A 15,863-nucleotide genomic window follows, 5' to 3' on the forward strand; every position below is an offset into this window, starting at 1 on the left:
AGCTCTGAGCGTTAGCATCTTTTATTTAGCTACATTTATCATAACTGAAATGACCTAAAACTAACTTAAACTGAGGCTAATCCACTTTTCCAAATCCATACTAGTTTGTTTGGATCATTGTCAAGTCCAATTGTCCTTAATTTGATCTGATAATCCACATTTTTCTTGGTCTCACTGTATTTACCGATACATTTCACCATAAGCAGAAGTGACGTGAATCCATATCCTCTGTACAGGGCCGCCTGAAAGTATCAAAATGACTCAAGACTTGTTTGAAAGTTTGCTGATGTACTACCAGTAGAACACAATTATACAATTATACAAGTGAAATATTATGCTTTTGTATTTGTTTGTCTAAGACAATTTACCATTTGTTCGTATCTGAGGTTCAAAAGTAAGTGAACCCGTTTTCAGTATGTGAACAGCAACTAAGCATCTAAATATCATTAACTTTAGATCAGTCGTCTTCAGCAGCTTGGAAGAATTTTAGCCCGTTCCTCAGGACAGAACCACTTCAGTTCTGAGGTGTTGGTGGGTTTCCACAATATTTCTATTAGATTAAGGTCAGAACTCTGACTTGGCCGTTTCAAAATATGAATTTAGTTCTTCTTTAACCGTTCGGTTGTGTAACAGCTTTTATGGTACGACTCTTTGTTTTGCTGCGTGACCCAGTTTCTCCCAGATTCAGCTCACAGACATTTTCTTTCAGACATCTGTTGGTATAATTCAGAATTAGTCCATCAGTCATGTCGAGTTGCCCTGGCCCAGATGCAGCAAAACAGGACAAGAACATCACCGCCTCCATGTTTCACGGACGAGACGAGGTTCTCACAGATACGTATAATTGGATCATTTTCTTGAATAAACAAATCCCAAAGTATAACATTTCTGTTTTAGACTTAAATTTGTTTGACTGGGTTCTGTGTCTGCTTTCAGTCTGTGGATGTTTTGAAACTCTGAGGGGTGCAACACTTTCAAGTGGCTCTGTACGTGCACTCAGAACCTGCTATTTCTATCTGAAGCAAAATAAACACACCGATAAACAATCCAAGGATATTTTCCTCCTAGAAAACGTAGCGAGGGGTTCATGAGAAAAAAAAAAAAGATTTTCACTGTGTTTTCATTTGAAATAACCGTGAACATTATTGGAATTGTCACTTGCTTGCTCTGAGCATGTCAAACTCCCGGTCGAGGAGCTCCTCCTCGGTCAGTTTAGAAAAGTTGTCCTCTCCAAAAGGATTCCAGCGCGACATGTCAGGGGGGTTACTGACTGTGCTGCTGCAGCTCTGAGAGGGCAGGCCGATGCCATCGAGCAGAGGGTTTCTACTGCAGAGAGAGGACGACAAACACCTTTTTACTGACAATGTCTAATTTATGTTTTGGTTGGGTTGAGGAATTGCAAAAAATAAAAATTACCTAGGGTTAGTGTATGAGGGATCTACAGGGGAGGGCCCCCCCATCTGGCCAGCTCCGGCTCCGGCAGTCGGTGTGGTGGCATTGTAAGAACCCAGAGGAGTCTGGAACTCAAGAGGGGAAGACATGTAGGGAAGAGGCTGCTGAGCGGGATGATGTTGTTGATGTTGCTGATGCTGTTGCTGCTGCTGCTGTTGTTGTTGTTGCTGCTGCTGTTGTTGGCCAAAAGCCTGGTGGTATTGGTGCAGCTGTTAGGGAAGGAAGACAGGGAGAAGAGGGGGGAACGGGATGAGGGACGGACCATTGATTTCATGGTGCATAATGATGATGAAATGCCGTTAGAAACCGGTTCTGGAGTTGGAAAGCCGGGGACACGGTGGAGGTTGAGGGGAGGGTGAAGGAATGAAAGTGAGCTTCTCAAACATTGGCTGAAGTTTAAAGTTATGGTTCTGCTGAATTAGAGGCAGAAAACAATCAAAAGTTTTCACTTGTCTCTACTAAATGTTCTTCTTACTTCAAAATGCACAATGAACATTTATGAATCTGCTAAAATATCCATTTGAACTTGGATGCCACTGAGAGCATATGGAAGTAATGTTCTAAGAATAAAGCTCAGCTATTCACCAGTTTCACGTCGTCTAAACCCTCCATATTTGCGAATGCCCTTTCTTCACATCGCTGTTGTGCTTTTAAAGTAACATTCGAATGAAGCCGATCCAAGGTCACAAATACGCAGTTTATCAGCAAAGTATCTTCATCGCAACGAGTGGCAGGTCTAAGATCGGAGACGTCATGCTGCTTTCAAGCCTTCAGCAGGTATCTAGGGAATAAGAGCAGTAATTCTGAGAGGTCCACTCTTCCCCTGCTTGTGAACTACTTCATATGTCTGGATGCAACAGGAGAGGAAACTGCTCGATTTCACCCTGCGTTCGATCCCCTCATGGCTTCGCTCAGACCAGATTGCCTCTGAAATAAAACAGATGGTATGCAATCGGTGGGAAACAGACTAAAAATTGCACCGCGCTTCAAGTGCACATTTGGAGGACCTGCGTTTGATTCAGTATCTGCGTAAATACTAGTTTTCAGAATGTTTGGACAGATTCAGCAGGATTTCTGAGCGTCTGCTTCCAATGCTGCTTGGCACAGACGTGACGAGATCTGAGCGGAGAGGACTAGCTGCCAGTGTTTGGAACACAGAGAGCAAATTTAGACTATTCTGACATTAAACGAAATATTCTGTGTTATTTCCTGCTGCGTCTCCATGTGTTTCGCTGTCATGTGCTCAAAGTATTTACTGCAGTTCAAATAAAATATTCTGCTCTGCGTTTCCGTTTTTTTGATTCCGAATTAGATGCATCTTCAAAGGTCTGAATGTGACTGGTGCTAAATTGGACGGATGTCCATTTTAGTGGCACAGGACAGCGTCTACAGTATAGAACTCACCATGGCTGCATACTGAGCTTGAGCTTGAGCTTGAGCTTGAGCATGAGCTTGGGCTTGAGCTTGAGCATGAGCTTGGGCCTGGGCCTGAGCAACCTGCTGCTGATACATCGGCTGCATCATCATCTGCTGATGTTGGTGCTGGAGCATGGCCTGCTGCTGCTGCTGGAGCTGCAGGGACTGCTGCACAGCCTGTTGGTACTGTCATAAAGACATTAAAAAAAAATCCATAGGGATAATTACATAATTACCAAAGAAACTGACGACTACTACAGGGTTTCTGCAGGTTTGAACAAGTGAAATTCAAGATTAAGATCTACACCAAGTACGAAAAATTCATTGTCATTTATATCAACTTCACGGTGAACATACCTGGAGGTATTGGAGTTGCTGTTGTTGCACTGCTTGTTGTTGTTGTTGTTGTTGGTGATGATGTTGCAGCTGCTGTAGACGCAGGTCACCGGGCTGTAGCTGCTGCAGGACTCTGTGCTGCTGACTGGGCTGTGGCTGTGGCTGTGGCTGTGGCTGGGGCTGCATGGCGGCCTGCCCTGAGCCAGGAGTGGTGGCTAAGGGGGGCAAATGTCACCACACAAATGTCAACACATGTAAAATGCACAACTGAAAGTTTGAGAAAACAAAAGATTTATTCCGAAATAATGTGAGGTGAGAATTAGAGATCGACCGATATGGTAAAGTTGTTTTTTACAGTTTTTTTTGGCTGATATGTGCAGCCGATTTTTTCGAGCCAATATTTGGCAGATAAAAAATGGCATAAAAATGGCACATTGATAACAAATGTTACAAGTCTTAATTTAACTAAAACTTAATTTTTATAACTGCTTAACCAAAAACAAACATTTATTGAACGCAAAGAACATTTGACGCTCTAATGCATACAAAATAATACAGGTAGAAATAGGTAGAACACAAGCATTTTCCAGCTTTCAGCTGCACAGACTCTGCTAGAGGGGGAAAGGGAATGAATGTATGGGCTGCACGGGTCGGCAGCGTCTCCAGCAGTGCTCCATGCGTGGAAATCCAGGAGTACGTCAAGAAAATGGCCCCAAAAGATGAACTGCTCAGAGAAGGTGCAGAGGAAGACGGCATGTACCACTGTCAAGTTGAAGAAGTGGCTGATATTGAGAAATCCTACCAATGGCTGGAAAACACTGGATTGACAGAGAGCACATAGGAACTAATCATGGCAGCACAAGAAGACGCCTCCAAGCACAAGGGCCATAGAGGCCAAGATCTACCAGAGTAGATCAGAACCAAGTTCCCCCTGAGACAGTCCAACACTTAGTAGCTCAGTAGTAGTAGTAGAGGCACAACCAAGTGGGCGGGATAGTGTACAGGAACATCTGTACCCAAGTCCTAATGGGCCACACCACAGAAGGTAGCGGAGAACAATAGGGCCAAGGTTCTGTGGGACTTCAGCTTCCACAGTGACAAACAAGTCCTGGCTAATTAACCTGGACACAGTGGTGGTGGTGGACAAAGAGCAGAAGAGGGCGGTGGTGATAGATGTGGTGATACCAGCTGACGACAACATTAGAAAGAAGGAACATGAAGAGGTTGAGAAGTACCAAGGGCTGAAGGGGCAGCTGGAACGGACGTGGAAGGTTAAGGCGAGCTGTGGTAGAAGGAGCACTCGGGGCAGTGACCCCCAAACTGGGAAAGTGGTTCCAACACCTGAAGCCTTAGTCCAGCTGAGCCCAGTCCCAGGAACAGCTGAGATACTGAACCAGCAGAACCCTCAAACTCCCAGGCCTCTGGTGGAGGAGCTTGTTTCTTTTATATGTTTATTTACCAATGCCAATGGCAGTAAGTAAATGCAAATATCCGCCCAATATATCAGTCGTCTCTAGTGAGAATATACCTTTCACTTCCTGGAGTATTTTGTACATATAAATATCGTACTAACCTTTCTGTCCATTGCTGACGGGTGCTGAAGGCATGGTCATTTTAACAGGGGTGACAGTGTTGGCAAGAGGCAGGACGTTACTGTTTGCAGCTTTTGGCCTCTGTCTGGGAGCTATCGACGTTTCTGTTGGGCCCACGGAGTCTGTTATCCTGGAGAGAGGAATCAAAAGATGTGGTTTGATTTTCTTTGAAAAATGTCCCCTCATGTTTGGTTTATACACAGCAAGGACTTCATTATGTCATCAGGATGTCTAACACTGTTAATTAGCCAACTGTTATGCTAATTAATCTTCGTTCGCTCTGTTTCATCAGCCTGAAGAAAATGAACGACACTGCTTTATTTTAAAATGATTAGTCAGTGCCAGTGCTGGTTTATATCCCATAAAAGACTCCCCATCAGTGAGCAGTACCTGGCTTTTGTCATGCTCTTCTTAGCAGCAGCCTCACTGGCTGTTTGAGGCTCTGGCAGCGACGTAGGGATCGGAGAGTTCTGGAAAAACAGCAGGAGAATCACATTAATCTAAATACATGTGTTTGCAACCGTCACAATGTTCTAAATTTCTCCCAAACAATGACAAAAAACATCAGCAGATTTTAATCCTGTAAGTCCTGAAAGTAGACACAGAAAACCCAATTACAAAACTATTATGTTGAGACAATATTAAATTACAAGTAAAAACCCCTCTCGTGATGGCTAATGTCAATGTTCATGAATCCACCGAGAGGAAAACACTGAAACAACCACGGTGTTCATAGCAGAGTGACAAGAACAAAGAGACTACTCTCCAAAAAGAACATTTCTGCCCGTCTGCAGATTTGCTAAACATCATGTGGACAAGCCAGGAGACTACTGGGAAAATGTTTACGCATTAGGACCTTAACCCAGTCCATGAAACATGGGGGATATTAATGCCCTTATTTGGGCCTCTTTTGCCGCACCTGGGTCTGGACGGCTTGCCTTCATGAATTCTAAATTATACTAGTATTTGTAGAAGAAACTAGGGCTTGAAAACAAAAGAAGTTCACAAAAGATGAAAAAAGAAAAACAAAATGAATGTTTATTTAATGGCCAAGTCAAAATCCTGACCATAATCCAACAGAAAATCCAGAGTTTTATACTGAGGAATGGGTTAAACTTTGTAGAAAGCAAGAGTTCACTTACTTTTGTAACTCACAGATATGTACAAAGTCATAATATTTCTGTTTCATTTGTTTGATTTGATTGAAAATCCTCTGATGTTTTGAGTCATTTATATGCAGAAATGTAGGTAATTTTTAGTGGCACAAAAACATTATTTAAGTACGTGTGTGAAGGCTGAAGACCAGCTGATGGCATCGTTATTCCGGTCACTTACAAAGAGATTAGGCACTGGACAGTCTTTTCCAGCCAATTTGAAGGCAAAGTAGGACACTTGGTAAATGTCTGGTCTCTTCTCCTGGTCCGGTTCAAGCATATATCCTGGAACAGACAGAGATGATGTTGTTATGTTGATTAGAAAAACATGGTCCAATTTAATGTGTGCAGCTTCTCTCTTTGGCCACTTGAGGGAGCAGTTAGACCAGTATTTTACAAAAGGAAGCAGCAACAGCCGGATATTTAGGGAAGTAAAAAAAAAAAAAAAGACTTGACAGCAAACAAGGCTGTCATTACTCGCTGCCCTTGACTGGTTTAAACAGGCTCAGGTTGTGTGAATGTATCTCAGAAAAACTCCAGAGTGTTAACAAAACATTGGTAAATTAACTGGAAATCACAATGTAGCTGATGAGAAGTATCTGAAAAACACCACAAACTCTCAAACTTTATGTGTAAGTGTTTTAGTAACAACATTTCAGCACAGTCAAGCCCACAGTTAAGCTGTATAATACGGACTTTAAACATGCCTTTTAAAAAGAAATCCAACTAAAATTAGTCTATTTGAGTTATTAGACTTCTTGTTTTTTAAAAATATGTATAAAACCACTTCTCCTGTGGATGTTTCTCTTGATTCAGCAACATGTCAAAGTTTTGCCAGTAACTACACAACAAGGAAATAACACCAAATGAATGTAGTCACGTTACTTCCCTGGCTGTCAGTAAAATGGTTATTAAAACTGCTCTTGAAATCTGTAGTGACAGCAGGAAACGAATCATACAGTAAAAACAGCGCTAGCTCGTAACCCAACTACAAAACACAACTAATTATTAGAAAACATCAGCTGCTCTTTTTCCAGAGTCACACTGTTTGACAAGACAGGGCACAGATGGAAGGAAGCCTGGGTTTGTTATGATGTCGAGAACAATCAGTCACAAGAATGAAACATTAAACCGCAAATATTTATCAGGGGTTAACATTACTACAATGATACATGAAATTCGACTGGACAGCTGGAGAACAGGCTGCTCTCCTCAACCAGAACAGATCTCTGGACCAGTACCACACAGCGTGACACGAGCCTGACTGTTCATTTCTACTGACAAGTGATGCTCTTCTTCTGGTGTTACTCCTGTTATTGTTCAGCTCAGTAGCATCAGTAGCTGCGTTTCCGTTTTTCTCAAATTAAAAGTGATATTTCTGAAATTTCGATGTAGTACAATTGTGCTTTGTACGCGTTTCCATTGAAAGGTGAATGAGCTGTAACTCTCTTAAAGTCTCATTTCTTAAAAACCACAAGTAAAAATAAAGACAAAATGAAATGAAAATAAACATTATCTAATAAAATAAAATAAACAAAACTTTGCATTATGAACAAATATACAAAGGTAGTTGGCAAAACAAGGTGTCCAAGGAGATATCTTGTTTTGGAAATAGTTGTTTCAAAATGTAGGCCTTTGCATTACCAGTTTTGTATTGCGATATTTAGGTTTTGCACATTTTTTTTTTAGGTGTAATGGAAACACAGCAACTGTGTTGCAGAAGCATGCAAGCACTTAAAGGTGGTGCACTGCTACATAAATACGTAGACCTTTTGGTGAACAGTAAGTCACAATACAACATGTTTGTCGTATCATTTTCATTGTGAATCAACTCATTGCCGAGCACTGATGATAAGTGTTTCTCATGTCATGATTCCACCAAAATCAATACACAATCTGAGCGTGTTAAACCACTAAACAACTTACTGATTAAGCAGTGCAACTTGAAGGAGAATTTTGAGTTATCTGGAACAGTCAAGGTTCCGTCACATATGGCAACTTGACTCTCCCCAAATGGAAGTGCGAAGAAACATAGCTTGTACAACAAGCATCCAAGTGCCTGTGGAGAAAAACACACACAATCTGGTAAATGACACTTGAATCCAGTCGCTTTCAGTGGCGGGTCGGGCTTGAAATGTTCAACGCTGGTGCCAACATGATACTCAACTTTTTGGTACTGTTTATATTCTCAGCATGAACTTTCACATCCTTACAACATTATAGTTTAAAAAAAGAAAAAACATTGTGTCTGCAACTCAAAGACACTCAATTAGTAAAATATATTAAATCAAAAAACAAATTAAGAGAGTGTACACGTGGGAAATTCAACTAGATGTAGAGATGATGAGTGAAAAATCTTTCATACCCCTTTCAAATTGAAAACACGATACAGGATTTTCAGACCCGGTCGACCCGCCTTTGTTGTGCTCCCCAGTGTGATTTCCCAAACGACGATTGTGTAACAACACGTTTGGTTTCTTTGATTGAAAAAATGGACAAAAATCTCGGTCTCTTATGGGAGTAGACCAAAACTTTGCTCTGTCTTCGAGCTGCTCGCAGCCCTGGAGCTTCTACAATGACACAGTCTGACAGTGACAAAATCAGAACGCGACAGGCAGGTACATCAACGTAACTGTGTAAACCAGCGGGTCGGCGCAGCATTCCTGTTCACATTGCAGCCGAGTCGAGCTGAGCCAAGCTGATAAAATCCCAGGTCGATTGCTGGGTTTTAGGTGCGATGTGACAGGGGCTTTAGTGACAAGGTTGAACTCAGCTCAACTTTGGGATTAATGTGACGAGCGATGGGAGTGACTGCTTCCTTTTACAGACTGACATATTGTGCAAAAAAAAAAAAAAGAGTATGTCATAGATTTACTGTAAGGAAACACCACCCATGACTCTGGTTTCTATGCTGATAGCAGGATTGGAGTGTCCAATCGTTGGACCTAAATGAGTGGGTCAGCGAAAACTCTCAGTTTAATATTGTGTAGATCTCCGACTATTCAAGACATGGGATTCCACTAGACCTCTGAAGCTGTTCTGTGGTATCTGGCAACAGAAAAATCAAGCCCTGCAAGTTGCAAAGTGGGGCCTCTCTGGATCGGCCTGATTGTCCAGGACAGATGTTCAACTGGACTGAGATCTGTGGAATTCGGAGTCATCACGACTTGTTGTTGTTCCCCAAACCATTCAGACTCTGAAACTGACCAGATCTGAAGATAGATATTTTTTACCGTCTTCTACTCCACAAGCGTTTACAGTCTGATGCTGATTAAGTCCCACAAAAGTAGTCTTCCTAGTACCAAAACCACATTTAGTCTATTCCTCCTCAATGTACACACTTGTATAACTTGTATGAATGCTGACGGTTAGACTCCGAGAACATGAAAATGCCCACGTACAAGTACAGGGTTTAACAAGCACTAAGTGCCCCATCATAATTTACACTGCTCCTCAAAGTGGCCGCCGTCCAAGCATTTGTTCCTGCGTCTCTGTTTCACACCTTCACAACAGCAGAGGCCAATTTCACAGAAGCTTATCAAGGTCGTCGACTGGGCCTAATTACCTCAAATAAGAGGAAGATAGAAGGGGGAAGGCAGCGGGAAGGGAGGAATAAACGAGAAGGAGTCCTGGCTTTGTTGGGAATCGTGTTACTTAATGTTTTATGACGGAAAGAAATACTGCTGCAGCCCTGGGGAAGGCAAACAGCCTGAAGTGAGCCAGGAGAGAGATGACGGCTAGAGGAGGAACCTGTCGGGGCAGAGTGACGCACAGCGTACTGCCGGGACAAACCAGCCCTGCAGGATGCATAGCAAACACCCATATTCTGTGCACACTCACAAGGTACGAAGTAAGCCCTTACCCATATATCAGCCTTAGTGGTGATGGCTTTTCCTGCATACAGATTAATCATCTCCGGAGCCCGGTATGAAAGAGTTGTGTACCTGTGAAAAAGGACAAGAGGAATTGGTCAATGACAGGAAAGAGGAAGGCACTTGTTTCTCATTCAGTGTCTGATGGTAGATTCTTTGGCAACTATATAAAATGTTGTTGTGAGCACAACACACTGAGAAAATAGTGTTGAGCCGTGCTTCTTATCACCTGGTGAAGATTTTAAGGTGTTTTGGATCAGATGGCTCATTAGGTGCTATATGCACAAACCTTTATCTGGTTCGGCCACTGTCCTGTTCTTTGGTGCTGAATAGGTACATCTTTTTTTTTTGGCTGATATCTGGGTCAAACCAAATGTTGTAGCCGAAAAGCCCCACAGTGGCTTTTAACTTCGTAAACTGAGAGGAACTGCAGATTCAAGTCGTAACTCTTTGTTGGTTGTTCCCTAAAATCAGATCCTTTCACACTGGCTATATCAGTGGACAGTGTGTGTTCAACGTCACTGATGTCAAGCAGATAATAAATTCCAACTGAGCGGCCTACTGGAACACTAAATTTAATAATCTGACAAGACATGGGGTGACGTAACCAAGAGTCATCAATCAGAAGTGAACCTGTTGACAAGTGCGTAGGGTTGTGCGGACAGCATGCATGTTGACGTATGAGAAAGCTACATATTCCCTCAATAACAGATGTCTTTATTCGCCCTTATTGCCAGAGATTACAGCGCCTACGGAGACGTCCAGGGTTGGAGTCATAATCAGACTTTTGTAAGGTCACTAAAATTCCTAACATGAGGGTGGTGATCAATAAATAATAGCTTAACGTGTGCATCAAAAACAGCCGATTTAATGGTTCTGATGCAGCGACAGAAGAAGACGGACGGTGTTAATAGATTCTCCTGTGAACCAAATGATGTCGTGTTTATTTTTATACAGAGTGTAAAACTGAGATCGGTTCTAGAGAGTTGGCTGGAGACGTATTTAAAGAAACATATTAAAACATGCATAGCAAAAGCTAGTCACTTGGGACCAGACTGTCCAGGACAGATGTTAGAGCAAGGTCTGAACAGGGCCTATAAATCATTTAATGCCTCCCTATCAATTTGATTTAAATTGATTTATGATCCCTTCTGATGAGGCCAGTCTGTCCTGATTGAGGTGGTTATAAAAGGGATTTTATTGTGATTGGGCTATTATTCTTTTTTTTTTTTTTCCTGCAATTACTTCTGTAACTTTTGCAACAGCATGATTCTTTAGTCTTCAGCGTCGAGTTCGGTGATCGGACGATCTCCTCCCTGCTTTTTGAGGATGATGTGGTCCCTTCAGCTTCATCGAGCTACGACCTCCAGCTCTTACCGGGGAGGCTGGCAGCTGAGTGTGAAGCGACTGAGATGAAGATCAGCACCTCCAAGTCTGAGACCAGTGGTCCTCAGTTGGAAAAGGATGGATTGCCCACTCCAGGTTGGCGAGGTGGCCCTACCTCAAGCGGAGGAGTTCTAGTATCTCGGGATCTCGTTCACGAGTGAGGGCAGGACGGAGATGGAGATCGACGGACGGATTGGAGCGACTTCTGCAGTGATGCAGGCGCTTAACCGGTCTGAGCCGGTGAGAGCTAAGACGAAAGGCGAAGCTCTCAATTTACCGGTGAATCTATGTTCCAGCCCTCACCTATGGCCATGAAGATGGCGGATACAAGCGGCCGAAAAAGAGTTTCCTCGGCAGGGTGGCCGGGTCAGCCTTAGAAGTAGAGTAAGGAGCTCGGACACACGGGAGGAGCTCAGAGTAAAACCACTACTCCTCCACGTCCAGAGGAGTCAGTTGAGGTGGTCCAGGCATCTAACAGGGACGCCTCCCATTTGAGATGTTCCAGGCATGTCCCACCTGAAGGAGGCCCCGAGGGCAGACCAGGACACGATGGTGGGATTATATCTCCCGTCTGGCCTAGGAGCACCTGGGGGTTCTTTCGGAGGAGCAGGTGGAAGTGGCCGGGGAGAGGGCCGTCCCTGCAACCCAGACCTGGATAAGCGTACGTCACTGCTGTTTGCTTAATTAAGGGTGCACATTTTACTTTAATAACTCGTGTGTGTTTCTGTTGACTGATGGACAGAAAAAAAAGAACCAGAAACTGCTGACAAAGGTTATCCTAGTTCAGCCCCCCTTTAAAAAAAAAATAAAATAAATAAATAAATCTAAATCATTCTTATAATATCCAAACCAGCTGTCCTTGTTTGGAATCAACACAGCTGATTTATGAAAACGCAAAAGCCTCATGAGTCACAATAGTTCAAAGGCCTGATGTGTTGCTTTTAATGGCCGTTGTCATGAAGAAGTTTACACACGGTCATATAATCTGATAATAGCACCAAACGCTGCACTTTATTGCCGTTGTAAATGTGGGAAAGTTAACAGGCCTGAGCTGACTGGGCGGCTGTGATTTGACTAGACACAAATGAGATACATACGCTTACAGCTGAATAAGACGCAGGGAAGCTAAAGCGGTTACTAAAACCGAGTGCACTGTGATGCGTTCGCAGCAGCGTGTGTATTTTTGGATGAAGTGATGCTGAGGTATTTTTTGTGTAACTGAGCTGTTCTGATATTTTGCATGCGAGACACACAGACTAAACCAACAAACGGAGCCAGACGTTGAGTGTAACTTTGTATCTGACAACAACCAGACGCACATTTTGGTTTGAGCTAGTATCAGAAACACAGGTGCATCAATGATGGCCGCTCTCCATTTTGGGGAAGTCCCACTGTTGTGAATTCTGGCTTAGTATAAGGGCCAGTTTCAACAAACTAACTTCAGGAACTGAGAAGAATCAGAAACCACATTGGAAACTACAAGCTGTTGAGGAATTTCCATCCAGTCCAAGGGTAAACAATCCCAAGGCTCAATTTTAACCATGCAATGAAAGAAATGCTGCAAATTCTTATGCGTGTCTCATGTATCTCGAGCACCCGGAGTAACCGTGTTCCACCGCACACAACACCCGAACTTGAACTTTTACTCAGTCCAATGCAGAATATTACTTCTTAATCTCGTCCTCCACAGCCGTCACTCCGTCTTTATGTGGCAGCAAAACTTTGTGAGTGGCACTGCCGAAGTCGCACAGCACGTAATTTCCCTGGTCGTTCAGTAGGATGTTTTCAACCTGGTAAAAGAAGAAGCAGAGATATTAGACTTTTTAATAATGAAAAAAATAACGTCAACATTATTAAGCCAATAATATAGCTGCAGGCCAAGAACCTTGTAACAAAGTAAAATAATACCGGCAAAAGTTTTCAACTAACATGTTAGCTCTTACTGAAAAGGAAAGTACACGTCTACTCTTTTTACAGCGTCACAACCGGAGCTTTTGTTTTTGTGCAACTGTGTGAGCGAGGTTTAATATTTTACATTGTGAACCTGCTCAGAGTCAATGTGTGTCCTCTGTCCTCCGTGAGTGTCCTTTTTCTTGTCCAAACAAAAGAAATGCTTGGGACTTGAGGGGTGGGTTAAAGAGGCCAAAACAAACACCTGCAATGTATGTCTGTATATAATCCCTATACATTTTTACGAATATAATACCAATCAACATAAAAGGCACGCAGGCTGCTACAGTGTGGATGATGGACATTTATGAAAAAAATACACCAAGTTTGACTAACAACACAAAATCATCAAAGATGGGTAGGAAGAATGTTTGGGTACATACTAGAAAGACGTGCATGCACCTGGAGGTGTTAGAGAAGGCAGAAAGAAACAGGGAGACAAGAATGTGAGAGGTTGAAAGAAAAAATAAATGCACAAGACATTAAAACAAGAAAAGAGAAAGCGATTAAGGTGATTCTCTCCTCATCTTGTGCGATGTGACACAAGATGAGGAGACTGTAAAGAGGCTTAAAAACTGTCCTAGGGAAAACCGAGCGAATGAAAGCGGGACAGAGAGAGTCTCAATCTGTTCACAGTTCAGGGTTAAGGGTCTTTTTTGCACTCTCACTTCCCCTGGCGATGCGTGACTGGGCCTCCATGGTCTTTTGTGTCCTTGCAATGTTATGTAAGCAGCGTAGGCTTGAACAGATAGTCAGCAAACAGAGGACAGGTCTGTGGAGCTGAAGGGACCGCACTGTTTAGAGGCTTGTCCAACTGGACAGAGGACAGCGGCCCACTGACGGGACACGGAGGAGAATTCAACCCGGGCGGGGAGCCTCTAAACATCAGCAGAATGAGCGTAAATCTGGCCCCAGATTTTAAAATCTGTTCTTAAAGTCCCTTCAATTAAAAGTCGAAGTGGACAACTGCTGCAGACTGCAAGTGGAAGATGAGCAAGAAGAAGAAGCAGAAATATTAGAAAACACTGCAGGTGGAGGAGAAACAAGTTTTCTACTTTAATTTATATAGTTAAATTAAGAAAACAGTTGCGAGAGAGATTTTATTGGTGGAAGAAATTGAGAGAGAGAAGGCTGAATCGTGTGTTCACCTTAAGGTCTCTGTGGATGACGGGGGTCTTGCATTGGTGCAGGCGGGCCACAGCCTCGCAGGTGTCGCAGAAAATGTGGAGGACCTCGGCCTCGCTGAAGCCCACGTTTAACCGCTGGTTCATCTGCTTCACCACCTGACCAGCTGTGGAAAAAAACACGTTCAGGGGCAGCTTTAGGATTCAACACGGGTCATCATTTCAGACTGGGAAACCAAAACCAGTCAGCGTGTTTGGCAAACAGAGCGGCCCAACAACTTGTTAAGTCTCAGTAACCCGAGTGTTATTTACATGTAAAGCTGCCCACTGAGGGCAAAACTGCTTAAAACAGCCTTTTAAACAGACACGCTGAGCCACTGAACCGGCATGATCGATACGGACGCTGGACAAAGACAGAGGCAACAAACCCATAAAGCCAGACTCAGACAGACTTTAATGATCCACGAGGGGAATTACTTGGTCACAGTAGCTTAGTTGCACATAAAAGAAACACACTTAAAAACCACAAGCAGAAATAAAGATACAATAAAATAAGATTAGATTAAAATAGAAAATAAAAAAAGGATTATCTAGTAAAATAAAACAATAAATGGATTATTTACTCAGTAACTGGGAATAAAAGTATAAAACACAAAAAATACAGTGGTTTTATTTATTTATTTATTTTTTTAAAGTCAAAACAAATAGAGAGGCTTTACCTTTACAGTACTCCATGAGGATAAGGACCTCCCATACACTATCTGATACTGCATTGATTGTGGAGTCCAGGTATCCAACAATGTTCTTATGGCCCGACAGCTCTTTCTGCAGATGGAATGAAAACATGGGTGTGATCAGGACAGAAAGACGGAGACATTGACAACAAAGGAAGAAATATGGAAGCTGTACATCTTTAGAAATAAAACATTTGAATAAACCGTCAACACAAAGAAACTATATAAAAAAAAACAGAGCAACTACTGGTGATAGATTGTGATTGATGGACCGGGAAAGGATTTATTGGACTGGGCACACACTGTTTTGCTCCTTTCAGCATATGTGCATTCATGTTTGGACATGTCGAGTGCTTCTGCTGTGTTTGTTTGGCACTGGGACGCAGCTTCTTGATATACAATCAAAAAAAGAAGAAAAAAAATGAAATAAAACAAGAAAAACACAGTCTGAAATCTTGCTCTGCTCAGTTGTGTATGCAGCACAGTACTACACTGGAATCAGATGCGTTTAAGAATAAAAAGAACACGTATAACCTCATATAATAATAAAAAATATGTAATTACGTCCAATAACAGTCCATTTGCTGCAAAATGTTTATACCTATGAGAAGTATAAATCTGGGAAAAGCTAATTTAAGACTGTAACAGACCAAAACCGTGACCAGACCCATGCAGAGCTCATCCAAAACAAAACAACCCAGCTGCAGTCAAGCTACTGTGTGTGTGTGTGTGTGTCAAGAATGTTTTTGTATTCGCTCATGTTCTTAGACTCTCTGCTGATCTCTTAACTTTGCTAATCTTTCTTAACCTGATCCGCTCGCCGGACTCAAGCGGCACCGTGTTTGTT

At 42.6% G+C, this 15,863-nt stretch overlaps 1 protein-coding gene across 1 annotated transcript in view; it reads right to left on the reverse strand.

Annotated features, from left to right (window-relative positions):
• The window catches only part of bmp2k (BMP2 inducible kinase), a 43,241-nt gene that overhangs the window by 10,499 nt on the left and 16,879 nt on the right, over window positions 1–15,863 (reverse strand). Inside the window, exons 3-14 of the mRNA XM_047592282.1 lie at window positions 15,002–15,107; window positions 14,307–14,449; window positions 12,877–12,998; window positions 9,813–9,894; window positions 7,877–8,009; window positions 6,132–6,235; window positions 5,187–5,266; window positions 4,778–4,926; window positions 3,226–3,419; window positions 2,857–3,054; window positions 1,417–1,661; window positions 1,163–1,326 (exon numbers count right to left, since the gene is read on the reverse strand). Coding sequence (XP_047448238.1) covers window positions 1,163–1,326; window positions 1,417–1,661; window positions 2,857–3,054; window positions 3,226–3,419; window positions 4,778–4,926; window positions 5,187–5,266; window positions 6,132–6,235; window positions 7,877–8,009; window positions 9,813–9,894; window positions 12,877–12,998; window positions 14,307–14,449; window positions 15,002–15,107 — 1,720 coding nt within the window. The remainder of the gene's footprint in view (window positions 1–1,162; window positions 1,327–1,416; window positions 1,662–2,856; window positions 3,055–3,225; window positions 3,420–4,777; window positions 4,927–5,186; window positions 5,267–6,131; window positions 6,236–7,876; window positions 8,010–9,812; window positions 9,895–12,876; window positions 12,999–14,306; window positions 14,450–15,001; window positions 15,108–15,863) is intronic.

This window comes from Mugil cephalus, chromosome 8 (genome assembly GCF_022458985.1).
Source record: "Mugil cephalus isolate CIBA_MC_2020 chromosome 8, CIBA_Mcephalus_1.1, whole genome shotgun sequence".
Classification (NCBI taxonomy): Eukaryota; Metazoa; Chordata; class Actinopteri; order Mugiliformes; family Mugilidae; genus Mugil; species Mugil cephalus.